Source organism: Barbus barbus, assembly GCF_936440315.1.
Source record: "Barbus barbus genome assembly, chromosome: 41".
Lineage (NCBI taxonomy): Eukaryota > Metazoa > Chordata > Actinopteri > Cypriniformes > Cyprinidae > Barbus > Barbus barbus.
This window is the reverse complement of record NC_136719.1, coordinates 25,048,359-25,070,010: the sequence shown is the minus strand read 5'-3', so window position 1 is coordinate 25,070,010 and position 21,652 is coordinate 25,048,359. Positions and strand designations below refer to the sequence as shown.

Here is a 21,652-nt window from a genome sequence, read left to right as displayed (position 1 = left end):
GGCGAAAAAGAAAGTGAAACTACACGCCCCATGCTGCATAAGAACTGAAACAGAAGAAAGCAAGTCAATAAATGCTTAATTATTTACATTTATATATTTGCATGAAAGAGGAGGAACAAATAGAGGCTAAATAAAGTAGATCCTTCACGAATCAGATCTCTTCCATTTTATAGTTTACTAGTATATCCTTCATAAGCACACTCACAAAAAATAGATAATCTTAACCCTAAATGATATATTTCATACATAAAATATTTGAATATATAATGTGTGTGTGAGTGTATATATTGAGAATGTGTGTATATGCACACACACATAGGCCTACATATATATAATAAAATATCTAAATATGTAATATTACAATATCATTTTATTATGAATACACTATATTTTTATTTTAATGTTTTTAACAATAGAAATGTCTTTACTGTTGCTTAATGTGGAAGCCCGTTTCCACCACTGAATAAAAAATAAATAAAAATGTAATTACATTTTATCTCATCTTTTTTTTTTCTTCACAGAATTTCAAGATATAAAGTTGCAATTGTGTGTTTTAAAGTTTTGGAAATTTACTTTGTAACTCGCAACTCGAGTTCATGTCTTGCAATTCTGAGAAAAAAAAGTTGCATGAATTAATGCATCCTTTTGAATGAAGGTTTTGATTTCTTACGGACCCCAAACTTTTCAACATTAGTAAAGAACGTAAATAATACTTAGATGACCTGGTACATCCCACAATGCAAAGCACTCAAATGGCACATAATCCATTTCTAATGTCAATTTTAATTGGCATTTCTTGACTCATTATATGATAAAAATGTCATGCTATAATCTATAAAACTTCTTTTTAACCCATAGCATGCTACTGTTTAAATGCACGTAAACCTCAGACTGTAAGACAAAAAAGCAAAAAGTGATTTTGCCTTTACTGAAGATTAAATATCAATTGTTTAAAAACCACAAATGATGAATATTAATCTGAATACTAGTTTTAAAACTCACTTTAAACCATAAGATACAATAGAAATGTTTTTTTTAATGATTTATTTATTGAATTTTCAAAACGACAAACAAAGTAATAAAGATACAAACATTAAAGGAATAGGAAAAAACAAACAAACAACAAAATTAGGTTAAAAGAATAAGTTAAAAAAAAAACAATAGAAATGTTTTAACAGCATCTATTAAAAGGTAAATCAAGGTTTAATTTAGTCTGTTTCACTGATAACACTGTTTAATGTTTAATAACTAAATATTCAATCTGTGTTTGATTTGAAAAATGAATGATTAAAAATTAATTTAATAAATAGATATTTGTTTTCAAAGCACTGTGTATTTATGGTCAACTCACAATTCAGTTGCCATTCTTTTACATTTCTGCATCAGAACAATTTGCACACAAAACCTCATTTAAACAGAATTTGACAATCTTTATTGTCTTCAGTAACATAACATGTCAAATGGTGTCGCCGTCACTACAGCTGACCTTTTACTGCATCAAAATAATGAACAATGAGTCAGTAATACTCTCATCATTAGGTAAATGTGAAGGATGTTAGCAGTGCAATTTCACTTGTTTTTACTGCTGTAAAAATCCCCAAAGCCCAATGAACACACAAAAGACTTGAGTTCTTCCTGGATGTCTAAAAAACAAAAATAAATCCATTTGACAAAGTCTGAGTGCTGTTGAAGTAAGAAAAGATTATACACTTCATATAAAAATAAAAATATACATTCATGTATCTGTTTAAAAAAGCTCATGGAGTCGTCTGTAGTCCCTGTGCTGAGGCCGGAGGCCGTCTGAGGTCCCATGGGTCGCGTTAAGGCACTTGATCTCAGGTATACATCCGCCTGATTGGCATCTTGTCTGGTTTGGCTCAAGTGTTTCACAGCTTCCAGTCGACAGTGTAGTTCATATGGGTGTTAGAGTCTGTAAAGGAAGTCAATTAAAGACTTAAAACAAGCCAAAATGAAATTTTATCCAAAATACAGTAGCACAGTATTGTCTCATTTCAACGTGTTAGAATATCTGAATATCTGATATACACATGAGTTGTGAGCACAAATTCACATGGAGGAATATTTTGTGTTTTATGCCCATTTTGTCATTCTAGATATGACACGTTCAACCTCATTCACATTAATGTTTTTTTTTCTTGCAGTTTCACAAAATAATAATAAAAGTTGAATCAGCATTAAATTATTTTTTTAAATCAAGGTTTCCTATCTTGGGTTCATAATTAATTAAATAATAAAAATACATTTATATAAACTGTAATTAATTTATTAAAAACTAAAATCCATATAAAATATATGTATAAACAATATTATTATTAATATTATATAAAATATTTATATAAATAAACTTGATTATGTATATATATATATATAATTAAATTATTAATTAAAAAACATGATTTTTTTGTGTTTCATTACATGTTGTGAGACTATTAATAAATCGACATTAGAGAACTACAAACATGCAAATGTGTTGTTAAATATTAAATTTAAATTCACAGATATAATTTATGTACCTATTTTAATAGGGGTTTGGCTGACAAAAATATTTTATGAATCCATTATTTAAAATTACAGAAACTTAAAATATTACATATTTAAATGGAAGAATTGTTTTTTTTCCTACATGCAAATAAATGCTACAAAATTAAAATATGGTAAATTAAAGCTGGAAAAATAATTCACTTTTTTTACAAAAACATCTTTACACCTATAACAATTGTGGGAATATTTCTTATCATTTCAACTTTATATTTCACAGAAAGTACTGTTAACATTTTCAAACACTTGCAGCATTTTTCTATATACTGCCATAGGTTTTGGTCAAATTGGTGCGTTACCTTCTGTCTGCCGCTCATCCATGTTTTAATGGAGGGCAGTAAGATGCTTCCCAGCAGGATCTGAGCAGGATGATAGATCAACAGAGGCACTGATATCAGAGACAGATGCTCATAACCCTCAAACACAATCTTCAGCATGGGAATACCTACAAAAACACACATCAAACATGAGCTTTCAGCTAGAGAAGGTAGGAAACCATTCATATTTGCTTTACTCAGACGTGTGTGTTTTACCTAAAGTGAGGGATTTATGAGTCGCACAAAACATGATGGCAACCGAATCAGCCGCAGTGAAACCAGAGGATTTCCTGAAAACATCATATTCATATAAACAGATTAACACAGCTTATGTGGTCTATCACACATCAAAGAGTGTGCAGATCAGGTTAAGTCAATCAAATGAAAGTAAAACCCGAAAAACAAACAGCTTAATAATCATACCGAATAATGTCTAAAACAACAGACGTCATGGAAAGACCCACTATGACAGAAAACAAATGTGTTTCTGTGAATGTATGTTTCTCACCTTGTAGACAAGAAAAATATCAGGGCCATGAAGCTCAACTGAATGGAAAATACTGAAAAATGGGGGGGGGGGGGGGGGCAATATTAATGATATACCTTCATAGGCTTACAGCAAATATGTGACCCTGGACCACAAAAAATTTGACATTTAGATTTCTACATCATCTGAAAGCTGAATAAATAAGCTCTCCATTGATGCATGGTTTGTTTGGAAATTTGACTGAGATATATCTGAGGGTGCAAAAAAACTAAATACTGAGAAAATCGCCTTTAAAGTTGTCCAAATTAAGTTCTTAGCCATGCATATTACTAATCAAAAATTGCATTTTAATATATTAAGGAAGGAAGTTTACAAAATATCTTCATGGAACATGATCTTTACTTAAAGCTGCAGTCCGTAACTTTTTTTGGTTAAAAATGATCCGAAATCAATATTTGAGCAAGTACATAACCAGCCAGTGTTCAAAACTATCGCCTTACTTTAGTCCGATTCACAACGGTTAGCTAGCTTATAATAATGTTTTCTAATTTGAGTGGTACGGGTAGGTTTTCATGGGAAATTCTGCGTCATTACATCACGTCTGTAAACATAAAGAAGTTTTCCCGGATAGTAGGCTATCGCACGTGAGGATCCTGCAGGTGGCGGCTCGTTTATAGCCTTTTCTTACAGCAGCTAGAATAATTAAATGTATCATTTTGATGGCGGATTGTGATCCAGAAAGGATTATGTGTTTATGAAACACATGTGAATGAAATTAAATGATATTCCAGTTTTAAATGTGCTTCTGATTACAGATAGCCAACGTGGGATTACACTAGATTTGTATTTTAAAGGAAACCAGTTCAAAGGGAGCATAATTAGTTTTTTGGATTAAAATAATTTCTTAATATGAAATTTGAAAGGCATGACAATTAGATTAGACTGTACAGAAATCCAAATCTACACGCTAATACATAATTTGGGTCATATATTCCAAGACATAGGCTAGAATCTGTGTTTGTGAAGTACAGTAAACATCCACACCGGTGCGGTGACTGACAGCTACACATTCACCTCAAAGCATTAGATTCATCTGCACTGGACCCGTGCCGGAGAACAACCCACACAAGCAAGATAATTCCAGGTTTTCAAACAGAGATGGCGGAAAAGAGGCAAAACTTAAGGACTGCAGCTTTAATATCCTAATGACTTTTGGCATAAAAGAAAAATATTTTTGGATATTGCTACAAATACACATGTGCTACTTAAGACTGGTTTTGTGCTCCAGGGTCACTAATGTTTCTTGCACTGAAAACAACACACTCACTGATGAAGACGACGATGAGCAGGCTCAGATGGTCCAGCTCTATGTTGGGGTTGGAGAAGGTGTCGCAGAAGGTGGTGTAGATGATCATGAGCAGAACGACGCTGCTCACCGTCCCAAACGGAGGCTTCCGGCGGTCCAGACACTCTCTCAGGAACCTTCTGCACACCTACATGCACAAAACACAAAATTATATCTCGATATTTTCTAGGATTTTATCGATAACGATAATTAGACGATATTTTGCTGAGTGTGTTATTGTGCTGATCTTAAGGACTACCGTGGACAGTTTGATATTATTCATATTCTGTGTGGTGGTCAGTTCACAGCAGTGATAGAAATTAATATTTTCTAATAAGTTTAAATAGATTTTACCTTTTATGGTAATTTTACAATTAAGCCATTTTTTTTTCTAAAAGTGTGCATCATCATTTGAGTCAAATTCTTACATTTAATTAGTCAATTAGAATAGTAAGACATTTGGGCTGTTATCAAGCAAATTAAATCAGTATCAACAAAATTCATCTTTGAATTTCTGAAGTGGCATTTAGATAATAATAATACATTTTATTTATAATGCGCCTTTCTTAAATTCAAAGCGCTACAACATATTCTAACAAAATAACAAATCAACCAAAACTACATAATATCAAAATGGAATCACAGTAAATAAAAGCTTTACTAAAAGGATTGTTTTAAGAAGCTTCTTAAAAGGCATCTAAGGAAGCAGCATTCCTAATGAACACAGGTAATGCAATACACAGGAAAAACCCCATCATGTTGCTCAGAGATGCAAAAACGTGCTGTGGCCATGTATGAAATGATCAAAATAGAACAAAAACAGGAAAAGTCTCTTAATAATTAAATTCTTGTTTATTGAACTGTTCCATAAAATCAATATCACATTTGTAATCATGCTGATTTTTGGAGGAAAAAACATTCAACATTCACCACATGATCGCTATCTCCAGCATTATTTGTAACTTTAGGTGGTTTACAAAAGAAATCTGTCAGTGTTTTTTCATTTTCTCTCTTCTTCAGCCATTGAGGTAACCTTAGTTAGCTCCCTGTCACCTGACAGCGGAGTGATTGACAGCTAATATTAACCAATCTAAAATCTGCATTAAATTTAAGAATGTAAAGATTTTATATAATGTTTGATGGAACGGCAGACCGGTCACCGAAGGCACATAACTGTGAACGTTTTTAGAGAAATTAAAACAGGTCACACTACAACAATTATATGCACTTGCACAGATGCTCCTAAATATATTTTTAGGTCGCACAGATTAAATTATGAGAGCATATGTGACCAAAATGGTCACAATTTCGAGCCTTGATTAATGCTCCTACTCCTCCTTCTTCTTACAGGTACTATTTCTCGTTCTTTTGCATGTGAAATGAGATTCTGTGCATTCATGAATTGATTTTCCTCGAAAGGCATATTTTAGATATTACTACTGCACTTTATTTATTGTTTGCCTGAGTATCTGTGTCATAGATTAGTCAAAATCATGTTTGTTGACATTTGGTAGGTTGTGTGAAATAATTTGAGCATTAAAACACACTTTACAAACACAACACACACTTACCTGTCCGGCTATGAGCGGGACGACAACGGTCATGAAGAGCTGCGAGAAGATGGAGGAGAACGGGACAGATGACGAGGAGCCCAGCTATCAACACACAAACAATACAGTGAAAAAAATAATACACTCAATATATTACAGAAACAACATACAACTACACCTACACACCACGATCAGAAATGAACAGAAAACAAATAAAGCGGTTTTTTACTCACAAACACCAGCAGCAGAAGAGGAGTGACCACAATCCCCTGTAGACAGAACAGAGAAATGAGACTTTAACATTATACTTATTTCTTTTTGTTGTTTGTCGATTTGTCTGTTTTCTCCTCCCTTTTTTATCCCTCTGTAGAATCAGACTTACCAGAAAACTCCCAAATGCAGAATTGAAAATGGCTGCAGCCTGTGAAGAAAAATGACATATAATATACATTAAATAAATAAACATTAAAAAATGTTTATCTACTATGTGCACAAAATATTGTGATTGGCTGGCTGTAAAGTTATAATTTGTGGAACAAAGTGTGATTATAACAGCGATTGTAACAGTTTTGCAGTGGTCTATTTGTAAAGTTGATGAAATATTTTTGTAAAGATGTGATAGTTGTGATTGAGTGTTTCTGAAATGTTGATACCATTATGGTGAAATATTTGTAAAGTTGTGATGCCTGTGATAGAACTTGTATATAAAACTGTGATGTGTTTGTAAAAGTGTGATTGAGTGTTTTGTGTGATGGGCATAAGCTTGTAAAGCTGTAATCATTGTGATGAAAGGCATTTGTAAATTCTACGGTTTTATTAATTTTGTACACCAAATGTTGTGATCATTCTGTTGGAAAGTTATTTCTATAACGAAGTGTGATTATAACAGCAATCATGATTTTGGGGTGAGGTCTGTTTATAAAGTTTGATTAAATTCCATTTGTAAAGTTGTCACCCACATGGAGGAATGTATTTGTAAAGTTGTGATTGCTGTGAAGGAAGTGTGTTTTTAAAGCAAAGGGTGCAAGCTTGTAAAGAAATGATAATTGTAATGAAATGCATTTGTAAAGTTGTGATTCAGTGTTTTTGTAAAGTTGTTACCCATATGAAGGAATGTATTTGTAAAGCTGTGATTGTTGTGATGGAATGTGTTTGTAAAATTGTGATGAATGTATTTGTAAAGTTGTGATTGTTGTGATGAGTGTGTTTGTAAAGTTGTGATGAATGTATTTGTAAAGTTGTGATTGTTGTGATATAATGTGTTTGTAAAGTTGTGATGAATGTATTTGTAAAGTTGTGATTGTTGTGATGGAGTGTGTTTGTAAAGTTGTGATGAATGTATTTGTAAAGTTGTGATTGTTGTGATGAATGTATTTGTAAAGTTGTGATTGTTGTGATAGAATGTGTTTGTAAAGTTGTGATGGAATGCGTTTGTAAAGTTGTGATTGTTGTGATGGAGTGTGTTTGTAAAGTTGTGATGAATGTATTTGTAAAGTTGTGATTGTTGTGATGAATGTATTTGTAAAGTTGTGATTGTTGTGATAGAATGTGTTTGTAAAGTTGTGATGGAATGCGTTTGTAAAGTTGTGATTGTTGTGATGGAGTGTGTTTGTAAAGTTGTGATGAATGTATTTGTAAAGTTGTGATTGTTGTGATGAATGTATTTGTAAAGTTGTGATTGTTGTGATAGAATGTGTTTGTAAAGTTGTGATGGAATGCGTTTGTAAAGTTGTGATTGTTGTGATGGAGTGTGTTTGTAAAGTTGTGATGAATGTATTTGTAAAGTTGTGATTGTTGTGATGAATGTATTTGTAAAGTTGTGATTGTTGTGATAGAATGTGTTTGTAAAGTTGTGATGGAATGCGTTTGTAAAGTTGTGATTGTTGTGATGGAGTGTGTTTGTAAAGTTGTGATGAATGTATTTGTAAAGTTGTGATTGTTGTGATTGAGTGCGTTTGTAAAGTTGTGATGAATGCATTTGTAAAGTTGTGATTGTTGTGATGGAATGTGTTTGTAAAGTTGTGATGGAATATGTTTTTAAAGTTGCATTGAGTGCAAACTTGTAAAGATATGATCATTGTGATGAAATGCATTTGTAAAGTTGTGATAGTTGTGATTGTGTAAAGTTGTTACCCATATGATGGAATGTATTTGTAAAGTTGTGATTGTTGTGATGGAATGTGTTTGTAAAACTGTGATGAATGTGTTTGTATGGTTGCTGTTATGACGGATGCAAGCTTGTGACATTGTGACCATTGTTATGAAAGATTTGAATTTGTAAAGTTTTATTTCTAAAAGGGATTATTAGTTATTTATTACACCAAATGGTGTTATTGTTCTGTTGGAAAGTTATTGTTTTCCAACAATGTGATAAAAATGTTCATGACTTTATAGTGAGGTCTGCTTGTAAAGATTTTATGCTGCATTATAGTTTTAACATTTTTATACCTCATTTCCTCCTACAGCTTTAGTAAGGATGACAGCAGAGGAAACAGGAGGAGGCATACAAGCAACCGTCTGCAACCTGAGAGAGAGCAGTAAGTAAATAATAACACACATAACGTTGCACTTAAATCACATTTGTTTCCTACTGTATATGCAGAAAGGAGCGAGCAACGCTCTACTATAATCATCCTGAGTCACTTCAGGAAATTTCAGTGAATGGTTGTGCTGTAGTGACTCATAATCTTAAATGTTATAAAAACATTAAAGTCTTTTCTGTCTGTGAAAGGCCGTGTGGAGGTTGCAGGTGAACACAACGACTCTCTTGCAGGAAAATAACCAAAAGCGCCAACACAGAAGACCTCTGAGATCCAGTTACACTCTGCACAAACCTACTGACAGAGAGTCCATTCAGCCGAGCGGTGAACAGGTAGAGAGGGTGACTGTGTGCAAGGAGGAGGACTGAAAATACATGCACTCACCCTCTGAGAAGCCATTCGTTGATCGCCGTTAGAGCCAGAACTTTGAGAAGAAGCCAAATAGCGATGGGGAAAAATACTAGCGTGAATGTCTGGATGAAGAAATGCAACTTCACGTGCATCAATGCACTGGCTAGCTCCTGAAAACAGAGCAAAACTGACATTAGTTTTGAAAAATCTATTAAATTATAAAGACCAAACAGGCACCATCATACCTCTGTTTTCAATGACAAGCCACTGTTAAAGAAAATAACAGATACTGCAACATATGTGATGGTGATCTCCGGCCGAAGAGGACCTGAAAGAGAACAGACCTTATTGATGTATGTACAATGTACTTCAATGTTTTGGGACACTAGGATAATGGGACTAAGGTAATAGCATGGCAATTTGGACAGGTAGCATGGTTTTCTTCAATCTCTCATTGGCGTACAATATAAATTACTACAGTTTATGAAGATGATAGTTATTCAGCATCACATTATAACCGTGCCCTCAATGCACTGTTTTGTAAGAGAAGGGATAGTCAAACTGGTATATCAGTTATATACCAATATATCAAGTGGTATTTCTTAAGTCAAAACCAACTGATATATTGTGATTGTTTTCTATATTAGATATTGGTGGAAATACAGATGATTTTTGCTGTAACATTCCTGATCAATTCATTTTCCCATAGAGAAATCTGAACTCAAATCCCATTTCTATCCATGTATATAACCTTCAAACTTAAAGGCGTTTTAAACAACCAAACGAATATTTATCAAGGCAACACTTAATGCTCTCCCATACAAATAAACAGGAAAACAGACTGGAAGACAAACAGGATTATTCAGATCCGGGTGTTGACAACTAACTACACTTAAAACAACCAGCAACCTGTTGCACGCACAAACCACAGCGATTAAACACTGCATGATACTATTCAGATCAACTTCATCATGAACACATGCATTTAGATTGAGACATCCGATACATTTGACCCCAACTCACATAATAACTACTTACACTGTCAATGCACAAACATTGATCACTCCCTTGTTTTATCATATTCATGCATAGGAGTCATCCTGCTCATTTCCTTATGTTGATCACGGCATGCATTACCTGATTTTAAAGTTTTTATAGCCATAATCAGTCCAGAAATGTGTCCAGTCGCGCGGTACTCACCTCCTTTCACTCCCACGGACGGCGCGAGCTTGGCGCACGCGATCACGAGCACTATACCGATGATAAACCATTCTTTACGCACGCGAGCGATCAGACCCATCGCCCATCAAACCGACGAGCCTCTCTCTTCCGGACACATAAGCGATACCGTAAAGACAGGAGTCACAGCGCAATCGCTTTGTGTGGATATACGAACATGAATATTAATAAGATCCAGAGACAAGCCCCGCCCCCTGTTCCAGGATTGGTCAGTGGAAGCTTCTGGCACGCTCATGAATATTTCGCCTACTACTGTTGCGTTTAGTAATCAAGCACATTTAGAATCGTCTGCATTTGTATTTAATGTTAATATGCAGTGGCTTGTGAATATTAAATACTCCGTAATAACAATTATCTTGCACTCACACATTCTTTCTAATTTAATATAATTTAATTTAATTATAAAAAAAAAGTTTAAAGTTTTCTGATGCTGCTTAATTGTCACGTGACATGCAGGTAAACAAGAAAATATAAATGCTTAAATGTGATTTAATTATTAAATTTGTAAAAATTAAATGATTTCAATTTCCAGATGGAAATGTTGAAAAAAAGTCTTATTTTTGTAATCATCTTTTTAATAAGTGATCACAGAAACCATTTCACAAAGTCAGGAAAAATATGAATTTACAGTTAATTGTTTTATCTCTTGACCCTTCAAGCTGCTCTTCTTCATCATCCTCATCCTCCATGAGAGAGTGAACACAGACACACTGAACTCTGGACTGGATCTGGTCTGGTCTCCTCAACAGAGAGAGGAACATCCACAGAGTCACCGTCCACTTCTGTGTAACCACTGGCTGTACATTTAAGACAAGATGAAAATTACATCTTAAATCTTCATTCGGAAACAAAATTTATACGACGTACTTTCAAGAAAAAACCCACAGGGAAAGACAGAAGTCTTCATCTTGCAGACAGACAGAAGGACACTGATGGACACACACGTGTGACTGCAGACCCTGTACAGAGACATAGAGACACTAGGTGCGTTCGACTTCATGCAGCACTTAGCAGACCGATCGGCGGCTGACTTGAAGCAGTGCATGCCGGTTAGAAATTTAGTCCGACTTGAACCGGCGCCGACCACACGTCACTGTCACGTGTGGCATCAAAGTACCGCGATAGCGTTTCGAGAGCAGCCGGCTGACTCAGCCGGCGCAATTTCTCCAGAGCGACTGCGGGAGCGCTGATGACGACACAGCTGTTTCACGATTGGCCAAATTCACCACATGACAACAAGGACGTGTATTTCGGGTTTATTCTGACAACTTCAGTCCCACTAATGCTCATATACGGACTTTCAAAAAAATAAAAATAAATTAACTTTTCATGTCATCTTCATCTCGTAAATCATGTTTATTAAAAGATTACAATTATTTTTACTGCAATCACTTTTTTGTTAATTCGTTTATATAGGTTTTGTGCATAGGTTTATTTTGGACCTTTTTCATACAGACCCTTTACAGTATTAAGCTGCATAACCTATTTAGATAATTTTTTTATGGAATAAATCAAGTGTCAATCTTACAGACTTTTAATATAATGTGGTCATCATGGATTCTGATTGATACTAATTGTCTAGTTGCTGGGTTCATCCATCTTCACTTGCATGTGATTACTGCCAACAACTCTGGCTGGATGTCAACTTAATACAACATTCAGATCACTTTCATAAGCTGGTATAAATCATAATAGAAAGGCAAATAAATTGGGCTTATCCGTAGGCCTGTTCATGGTGTTCATGTATGAATGTTCATGGTGTTTTGTCTTACTAAAATGTGCTTACCTAACTGGAGAAATAGTACAATAAGTAAACAAATATGTAACATCCTAATTCTTTTATCTGAAAACCACATTTAGTACATACAATTATTATCTTCATAGATTATTTTTATTAAGTTGCAGTAGCAAAAACACACATAATGAATCATACTGCACAAGTCAAATTTTCAATATGTTCTGTTTATTTAAAACTTGTTTCTGTCGTGATGACACCCTTTCAAAATATTAAAGGTTTATTAAAACAATACTTATCACATTGAACCTTTACTCACTTTCGTTGCTCATTGTGCTCAATTTCATACAACAATAACGGCATTTCTATAGCTTCCAGTTCGTCTGCAATAAAGTAAGCAAACGCCACGTGATCTGCCATGACTGAGGTAGATGCAGCAAACTACGAGCCCCGAAGTGTCCGACTTGACGACTCCGGTTTCAACTCCGCCCCTGACTGCAAGCGGCTACTCTCGTTGACCACCGTCTGTAGCCGTGCTTCAAGTCGAACGCACCTATAATCTGAAAACCACGCCTGGTTTCCTCCGGTGTGGGCGTGGCCTAAATCTTACATTAGGAGGATGCGGCATCTAGTGATAAGCTACAATAACACCCCGTCAAGCTGCCGCTATACTAGGAATCATCTGCCCATTTATCAACTGAAAGCTTAATAACATGAAAAAAAATCACGTTCGTGTTATTTGTAACATAAAATTATCGTAAATAATTGTGGTTCGTTTTCGTGTATGAGTAGCGTTGGTTCATAAAACAGCCATAAAATCTGAATTCCGCTAAACAAGGGCAAATATCTGAACTCTATCCCTTAACACTGATTATTATTAGCCTATTATTATTATTCCTATTAGCCTAAAGTATATTTAAATTCAAATGCAGTACTTTGCACAATTTGTGAAACACCTGGAAACGGATTCAAATATGGACGATGAGGTGAGTGAATACTTTAAAAACGTTTTTTAAACACCATGTCACTTGGGTAAAGTATTTTCTCACATTCACATTCAATTCAATAACTTTCTAATTATATGTGCAATAAAGTTATTTTTTGCTAATTCTAATCAGCGACATCATTGTCAACCTACTAAATTTTTTCACATTCGATCAAATTGGGCAAGTATTGTTTTAATGTCATATTTACTTGCGAATGTCCGCTGAATGTTCAATGTAGTGTGGTTAACAAGGTAATTGAATGCAGAAGTCTGAATGTGCCAATATAAAACCAACTTTACCCAAGTCACCATGTTATTAGTCCAGATGCTAGATGTTTAATTTACAGAGAAAAGATTTATTGTGCTGAAGCATTAATAACTGCGATAGAATAAGAGATGAACCAAACACACTATTGTTTAGCTTGAATAGCTGCTAGAAAATACCCATGAATTACTAGAATGTGTGTTTAGATAAGTGATTTTGTTTTATACAGCTGATTCTTAATGTTTTTTATTTTATTTTAGGAGGAAGGTAGTGTGGCCCCAAATCATTGGCAGGAAAGCAGCTGTACTGAAAGTTGCTCATCATCCTCAACAGTGCCTTCACCAATTCTCATCTCACCAGGTCCCGATGACCTATCTCCTCCGCTGTCAGCAGCTCCTACATGCTCAGAGACATCTTTCTCTCAAAGCATCTCAGTTCGTTCCCCTACATTGTTGCCAGACTTTGCATGTAAGAGAAAACGGAGCACTGAGGATGTTCTTTTGAAGAGATTGGAGAGGTTGGACCAGGAAAGGAAATGCATTGCAAGACAACAGGACAATGACGACTACAGATTTGGTGTTGTTATTGCAGACATGTTGTCAAAGGTGACCCTGAAGAGAAGACGCTTGTGAAGTTCAGGCTTTACCAAGTAATTTTTGAGGTTCCGGACAAACGGCAAACATAGAATGCTTGCAGAGACACTTAAAACTATGTTTCTTTATTCAAGGCTAAGTGCAGGCTATCCCAGCATCATGCATCATTTTCTGAAAATAAATCGAGGCTTTTTGCTGAGATCTCACAGGATGTTGTAGAAACCTCTCCAGTGTAAGTTAAATATTAATAATAGGCCTAATTAAACATTACTGATAGTAAAACACAAAGACTTGCACTTTTATCGGTGCTAAGTTATGTTTATTTTGTACAACATTTGCAACAACTTTTTATAACTTAATTGGAAGCACCACGATTACTAAATTGTGTAGTAGAGACCTCTGAACAGACATGGTTTATTTTAAAATGCAAAGTATTGAATAAAGCTCTGTACGCACTTGCAGATTTAGAACACTATAAGTGTCATGTAATGAGATGTAATGAATTAAGACGTTCTCTCAACCACACTTGTGGTCTTCATGCTCACTTGAACACTTGGGCCAAATACAGGAAACGTGTCATGTAAGCAGACAAGTGCTCAGATGTATGGATAAGCCCTATTTTGCAGCAAGCTGGTGTAACTGATTTCATGGTCACTTCCTGTTCTCTTGGTTTAGTCCAATTTCCTGTTTCTTTTGTAGTCTTTTTGTAGTTCGTTTGGCTCCCTTCATTACTGCCTGATTGTGTCCAGGCATTCCCTCGAGAACAATTATGTAGTGATTGGAGATGTTTTAGTCCAAATCAATGAGTGTAAGGTCCAGGAAACCAGTGAGATGGGCAATGTCCAAAATGTCTCTGGTGTGGTCCTCAAGGGAGCGATTGCTTGGATGGAGGCAAATAGACCTTGATGTTGGATCCATTCTTTGGTTGAGTCTTCTGCATCGTTGGGTGAAATCAGAACTGAGGACAACAATATCCACAAAATATGAAATGTATGTACACACAGGGTAACAGATTACTAAGCAACATCTAGACACAATCAGGGAGTAATGAGAGGAGGCAAAAGAACTACAAAAAGACCACAAAAGAGACAGGAAACAGGAAACTAGGCAGAACAAAAGTTCAAACCGACAGAGAACATGTAACAGAGAGCATATCTTCACAGGTTCATGCTGCTTGACTGAGCTCCAGATGCAACATCAAGTACGTGTAAATGTTCATCAGCATGTGGGTTTTCTTTATGATTTTCATCAGTGTTAAAGGTAAGATATAACCTCATCACGTTTTTTTTTTTTGTCATATGTCAATTCATGTTCTCTGGTCGGTTAACTTCAAGTCATGTTTTATACTGTGTCTATTCTTATATCCTGTAAATATGTTTAATAAAACTTGCTTTTCACATCAGAATGGATAAACACAGTTAGTGTGAAAAGGTTAATACTCTTTGTTCAGTGTAAAATAAATATTAGAAGAGTCTAAGGATGTTGTGAGTAGGATACTCTGTTTCTAATCAGTTTATAGTCAGATGTAGTTTAAAGAAATGGATTTGTGGAAAAACTCAGTAAATCCACCTCTGGTTGTTGCATTATTCCCACATATCATAAAACAAAGAAAGAAAATCTATATGCATCTCTTTAACGGAAAGGGTGAGGATATGAGAGCAGACAGCAGTAATGGACATTTTCTTTGTGGTTCAGAGGTGGGAGGAAGTCACACATATGCAAGTCATTTAGGTTTCAAACCTACAGTACAAACAATCAAGCAAGACAAGTCCAGTCAACAGAATTAAATGTTAAATTCTGTGGAAAACTAACATGTACCAAAAAAACAATCCTGCATTTTTGGGCTAAGCCAAAAATGACTAAATATTTAGCTTTTAATGGTGCACATTTGACCATTTCACTGGTCTGGAAATTGGAAAGAAATGCACAAAAACTGTAGATAAGGTAACCTTGCCCTTTGCGTTCCTTGAATATTTAAGCTGTGTCAGTGAACTTGTAGACAACATTTACAGGAAGAAGTTAGTTCCACCCAATATTGATGGCTTCAGACCAAATTACGAGACTGATGGACTTGTTCTCAAGCCACTTCTTGTCTTTGCATGCAGTGTGGGCAGGAGCACACTGTGGAAAACAACATTTAAAGATGTTCCTCTTTAGAAAACAACTTTTCAATTGTGGGAAGTGAGCCATTCTGCAGTGTGATGGAGATGCATTTAGTATTGCATTGCTCACCAGATCTTTAGACACCGCTCTGGAGCATCACCATGCACTCGTCTTTTATCATGGTTAATCATTCCACACAACTTTGAATCAAGCTTCTTGTATTCTGCCAAAAACAGAAATCGCATCTGGAGTGTTTGCTCATACACTTACTTATTAGTACTTATTCTTTTACATCTTATTTTATTGATTTTTTTGTAAAATAATGAAGCAGTCATGTGCAAAAAAAATGAGGCTGTTCTTAGAAAACTATAACTCTGCACAAATTGATTGTGATGTTCCTTATTTGTAAATTACTTTGGACAAATTAATAAATGTAATAGATTGTTTATCTTGTTGCTATGTCAGATTATGATTTATAATGTGAAACTTGTGCAAAATTATGTTTTGAATTATACAATCCAATGCTATATAACCCAATGCATATTGTTTCAGATCTAGTGAATGGTGGATGGGATGAGTTGAAGACTGCGATGGAAGGAGATGATCTCACTCTGCATACAGGAGCTCAACAAAATAAAGACATTATAGAGACAATATGGTTTTTTAAAAGTAGAAATCTTACCAACCGCATAGCACATATGAATAATGGGAAAGCTTTTATGCATTATGAAAAAACACTTGCTGACAGATTACAACTAGATCAAGAGAGTGGATCATTGACCATCAGGAATATCAGTATCAGTGATTCTGGAGTTTATGAAGTATCTCTCACCATCAGATTGCATGTCTCTGAGAGGAAGATCAAAGTTGATGTATATGGTAAGTTACAGCCAGTAAATAATGCATTAATATTATCTGCTGAACGGCAAGTGCACTCTCAGAAAAAAAGGTACAAATGTTGTCACTGGGGCGGTATCTTTTCAAAAGATACATCTTTGTACCTTATTTATCCCTAAAGGTGCATATAAATACTTTTGAGAACTTACCAACCCCCCAATGACAGCTTTTTTTGAGTGTGTATTATAAGCAGGATAATCCACAGCTAGGTGTGCATTTTATTGATTGCATGATATTAATATTAGAACTATAAATTAGAACTATAATTAGAACTATAAATAATGTTGTAGACAAAAGACATCACTTAATGAATAAATATGTTAGATTGGATGGTTTGTGCAAAATGTGGCTTTTAAAAGATGTACATCTTTCTCTCGTCCTAAAGCACCTGTCTCTGTTCCTGCTATTGAGAGCAAATCATTGGTTATTTTGCACCAGTGCACAGGTGAGTGTTTTAGTCAGTTCACTAGGTTTCCATCTTGTCCTGTAAAATGGTCATTGCTGCATGAGAGGGGCAAGAGCTTGTTTTTGTAAAGCGACAAAATATTGAAATGTAACACATTCCAAACAAATGTCTACCAGGTATTTTAAAGCAGCCACAGAAGATGAAGGAGATCTGCTCTGTGGTCTGCTCAGTAAAAAATGGCCAAGATGTGTTCATCTCGTGGTATAAAGGGAGGGAAATGCTGAACCAGACCAGCAATCATGATCTCAACATCAACCTCAGTTTACCATTACAGCTTCATTATAACGATCCAGAGACCTACAGCTGCACGGCTGCAAACCCAGTGAACAACAAAACTGTCCATCTTCACATGAAAGAGATCTGCCCACGACAGGAAGGTACCAGAAGTCATTCACCACAAAACTCTCTTCCTACCACAATGCAAAGTGCAGTGGCCTTTTTTTTCTACAGGTGTTTATGAATAAGTCTCTCTTCTTCAGATTTTGAGGATCACTGTGGGGTCACTGAGGCTGTGATTCGTCTGGTTCTGTCTGGTCTGGTGGGAATTGCCACCATTGTCTTTCTGGTTGACCATCTGAGGTTCTGCTCATCTCAAGGAAGAGCTGCTTCTTCTGTGTGATGGTGACTTGCACAAGAGTTTGCTGGGTGTCAAATTTGACATTGGTGTTACCATGAGGTACATGTGTGAAGCACCTCTTGATTGCAGCATTACTTATTTGCTGTGGAGACAGAACCCCCCCCCGGTTTTCCCCAAAATAACCACAAGATAAATTCAAGATAAATTTTTCACAGTAAATTAACTAATTTTCAGCATTAGAAAAAGTGTTTAAAAGCTTGTTTTGTATCACAGTTATAGGCTATATGATATAAAAACATTAGGGCCAGTAGATAGCGTGTACGTGTTATTTAATAAAAATATCATTATATTTTCAGAATGACATATTTTTTTTCTCAAACATAGTCTGTGGGGGAAAACGCCCCCAGGGGGCAATGGGCAATTACTGTAGTTATTCTGTTCTGAACATTAAATCCTTTATTTTTCCATCAAATGTATTCTAACTAGTTGGTTGAATAACTAAATGACTTTATATTTAAAAATGACCTCAAGTCAGCATCAGGTAGCTAGTTAGCTAGCCAGTTAGCATCAGCTAACACACTTTTTTTTTCAAATAAGCGATTATAATTTTGTAATTCATAATCAGGACCGAAGTTGCTTATCCCTGGTTTAAAGCAAATTGCTTTGTGATTTTAACCCACCCATGGGGCGTTTTGTCCCCAAATTTATTTTTTTGTTAAAAATCTAATAACATAAAAACTTTGGACATTTGTCATACTTGGTTTATAATTTGTGTCATTGTCACTAAAACTATGATAACTTTTCTGAACACATTTAACTCTTGTTTCACAGAAAAAACAATTAGACTACACAGTCCTTAAGGGGGCCGTTTTTCCCCCTACACTCAAACATTATGTCAATAGTATAACGTAAATATATTTGTGTGTCTGTATGAGTATATGCAATGTTTATGAATATAGCAGCCTAATTTTTCTTATGTTTGATTATTGTAGAATGTGGGCTATTAAAAGTTTTAGCTAAAACTTTCATACGCGTCTCAAGTCAATGGATATTTTAGGATTGAAATGCGGTAGAATTAGTAATTAGCTTGAACATATCACAGTGTTTGTCAAGTTAAGGTTCTTCACAATGTGCTGTTAATGCATCAGCTATTCAAATTTGTCATATGGGTGCAAAATTGTCGCATAGACTGGTCACGTGGTTTTCTCAGTGCTGGTTAGGATGGACCAATCACAGTGAATTACTTCAACAATTTAATATATATCTATATATATCCTCCTGAGACCCAGCTATGGAGTTTTTTCCTCTGTAATGGACATTATATTTTAGTGAATGTCTCTGAGACCTCACATGTCACTGTTTTAAGCCTGGATGTCCTGTACAGAGCACATTCAGGGCTTTTTAGAGATACCAAATGTTTGGAAGTTTCACCAGGACCACACCCTCTCCTCGGTCTTTAAAGATGGTTAATTTAATTTAGTGAAAAATTTAACATCCTTATGGAAATATGATTATATTTTGTAATTGTCATTTAAATCGGAATAATTTTGAACGAGTTTTATTGTCGTTTTGAAAAATCACCCCACACCCGCTCTGAACACCTCTCCACACAACCATTAACTCCTCCAGAAACCCTCCTCTCCCCCACACCTACAATTAAAATCAGCGAAGATGATGTGTGCCAGGTCTTCAGGAAGAAGGAAAGCACCAGGCCCAGACGGTGTCACCAGCCTGTCTGAAAATCTGTGCTGACCAGCTGGCCCCCATCTTCACACAGATCTTCAACAGATCACTGGAGCTGTGCGAAGTCCCCTCATGCTTCAAACGCTCCACCATCATCCCCGTCCCAAAGAAACCCAAAATTACTGGACTTAATGACTACAGACCTGTGCCCCTAACGTCTGTAGCCATGAAATCATTTGAAAGACTGGTTTTGGCTTATCTGAAGGACATCACTGGTCCCTTACTGGGCCCCCTAAAGTTTGCCTACAGAGCAAACAGGTCTGTGGATGATGCAGTCAACTGCACTTTACCCTGGAGCATCTGGACAGACCAGGACTGAGGATCCTGTTTGTGGACTTCAGCTCCGCTTTTAACACCATCATCACGGAAACCCTTCAAAATAAACTAACCCAGCTCTCCGTCCCCACCTCCGTCTGTCAGTGGATCAACAGCTTCCTGACAGACAGACAGCAGTTACTAAAGCTTGGTAAATTCACATCCAGCACTTGTACCATCAGCACTGGAGCTCCTCAGGGCTGTGTACTCTCCCCACTGCTCTTCTCCCTCTACACCAACGACTGCACATCTAAAGACCCCTCTGTCAAGCTCCTGAAGTTTGCAGATGACACCACACTGATCGGCCTCATCCAGGACAGTGACGAGTCTGCTTACAGACAGGAGGTTAAGGAGCTGGCTGTATGGTGCAGTCTTAACAACCTGGAGCTTAACACGCTCAAAACTGTGGAAATGATTGTGGACTTCAGGAGAAACCCCCCTGCTCTCCCCACACTCACCATGATGAACAGCACTGTGACTGCAGTGGAGTCATTCAGATTCCTGGGCACCACCATCTCCCAGGACCTGAAGTGGGATATTCACATAGACTCCATTGTCAGGAAGGCCCAGTAGAGGTTGTACTTTCTTCGCCAGCTGAGGAAGTTCAACCTGCCAAAGGAGCTGCTGAAACAGTTCTACTCCGCCATCATTGAATCCGTCCTCTGCACTTCAATAACTGTCTGGTTCAGCTCAGCTACCAAATCTGACCTCAGAAGACTACGGAGGGTAGTCCGGACTGCTGAGCGAATCATTGGTACAACCCTCCCCACCCTCCAAGAACTGTTCTTATCCAGAGAGAGCAAAAGGGCTGGTAAAATCACTCTGGACCCCTCACTCCCAGCACACTCCCTCTTTGAACTGTTACCGTCTGGTCGATGCTACAGAGCTCTGTGCACCAGAACGACCAGACACAGGAACAGTTTCTTCCCTCAGGCAATCCATCTCATGAACACTCAACAATAAACGCGGGACACACAACTATAATACATTATCCATTCACCACACTCACTTATTTCATTTTTATTTCTCATGTCTAATTTGCACATACTTGACCTGTACATAGTTGTCTATATTATATATTGTGTTTTTGCTGCTTTATACCTTGCCTATTTGTATATTATTCTTTATTATCTGTGTCCTGTTACTGTCTTTCTGTTGCACTGTGGAGCTTCTGTCACTACAACAAATTCCTTGTATGTGTAAACATACTTGGCCAATAAAGCTCATTCTGATTCTGAAACCTAAAAACTGACTGGTGATTTAAAAACAAATCCCATTGTTTTTGCCTTTTTGACGTCTATTCATGCCATTTTATTTTTAGAGGACATAGAATAAAATATGAATAAAATACAATAAAAAAATAAATAAATTCTTATGCTCATGAAAAAATACTAAATTCACAAAGGGAGTTCTCAGGAGGATATATATATATATATAATGTATAAATTTCCGTATCTAAATTTTTATATTTATGCCAAAAACGATCGACTCTTTAAAATTAATATGTTAGAAAGATAATATTTTTTTCTCACACAATCTTCTGTAATAAGTCAAATACGTCTAGAGGTTTGAATGCGGGTCACTC

General features: G+C 36.0%; 2 protein-coding genes across 2 annotated transcripts; one reads left to right on the top strand and one right to left on the bottom strand.

Moving 5' to 3' along the window:
• Window positions 1-1,017: 1,017 nt before the first annotated feature.
• On the bottom strand, window positions 1,018-10,529 carry LOC306860460 (sodium/bile acid cotransporter 7). Its single transcript, XM_079402192.1, has 12 exons — window positions 10,350-10,529; window positions 9,395-9,477; window positions 9,183-9,319; window positions 8,707-8,782; window positions 6,641-6,679; window positions 6,492-6,527; window positions 6,280-6,363; window positions 4,691-4,856; window positions 3,385-3,436; window positions 3,093-3,166; window positions 2,859-3,004; window positions 1,018-1,930 (listed from the first exon to the last, which is right to left on the bottom strand). The coding sequence occupies exons 1-12, from the start codon at window positions 10,447-10,449 to the stop codon at window positions 1,913-1,915; spliced, it is 1,011 nt and encodes a 336-aa protein (XP_079258318.1). The 5' UTR covers window positions 10,450-10,529; the 3' UTR covers window positions 1,018-1,912.
• A 4,546-nt stretch (window positions 10,530-15,075) lies between these two features.
• LOC306860457 (CD48 antigen-like) lies at window positions 15,076-19,036 on the top strand. Its single transcript, XM_079402188.1, has 5 exons — window positions 15,076-15,226; window positions 16,622-16,948; window positions 17,352-17,411; window positions 17,549-17,809; window positions 17,912-19,036. The coding sequence occupies exons 1-5, from the start codon at window positions 15,178-15,180 to the stop codon at window positions 18,049-18,051; spliced, it is 837 nt and encodes a 278-aa protein (XP_079258314.1). The 5' UTR covers window positions 15,076-15,177; the 3' UTR covers window positions 18,052-19,036.
• The last annotated feature ends 2,616 nt before the right edge of the window (window positions 19,037-21,652 follow it).

Excerpts from the sequence above, each read along its gene's own strand:
- LOC306860460 (XM_079402192.1), bottom strand. The coding sequence starts at position 10,449 with ATGGGTCTGATCGCTCGCGTGCGTAAAGAATGGTTTATCATCGGTATA. Across the intron at positions 8,783-9,182 it reads AACGAATGGCTTCTCAGAGG|GTTGCAGACGGTTGCTTGTA; the intron begins GTGAGTGCATGT and ends GCTCTCTCTCAG. Across the intron at positions 6,364-6,491 it reads CTCTTCTGCTGCTGGTGTTT|CTGGGCTCCTCGTCATCTGT; the intron begins GTGAGTAAAAAA and ends GTGTGTTGATAG.
- LOC306860457 (XM_079402188.1), top strand. The coding sequence starts at position 15,178 with ATGTTCATCAGCATGTGGGTTTTCTTTATGATTTTCATCAGTGTTAAA. Across the intron at positions 16,949-17,351 it reads GATCAAAGTTGATGTATATG|CACCTGTCTCTGTTCCTGCT; the intron begins GTAAGTTACAGC and ends CTCGTCCTAAAG. Across the intron at positions 17,412-17,548 it reads TATTTTGCACCAGTGCACAG|GTATTTTAAAGCAGCCACAG; the intron begins GTGAGTGTTTTA and ends AATGTCTACCAG.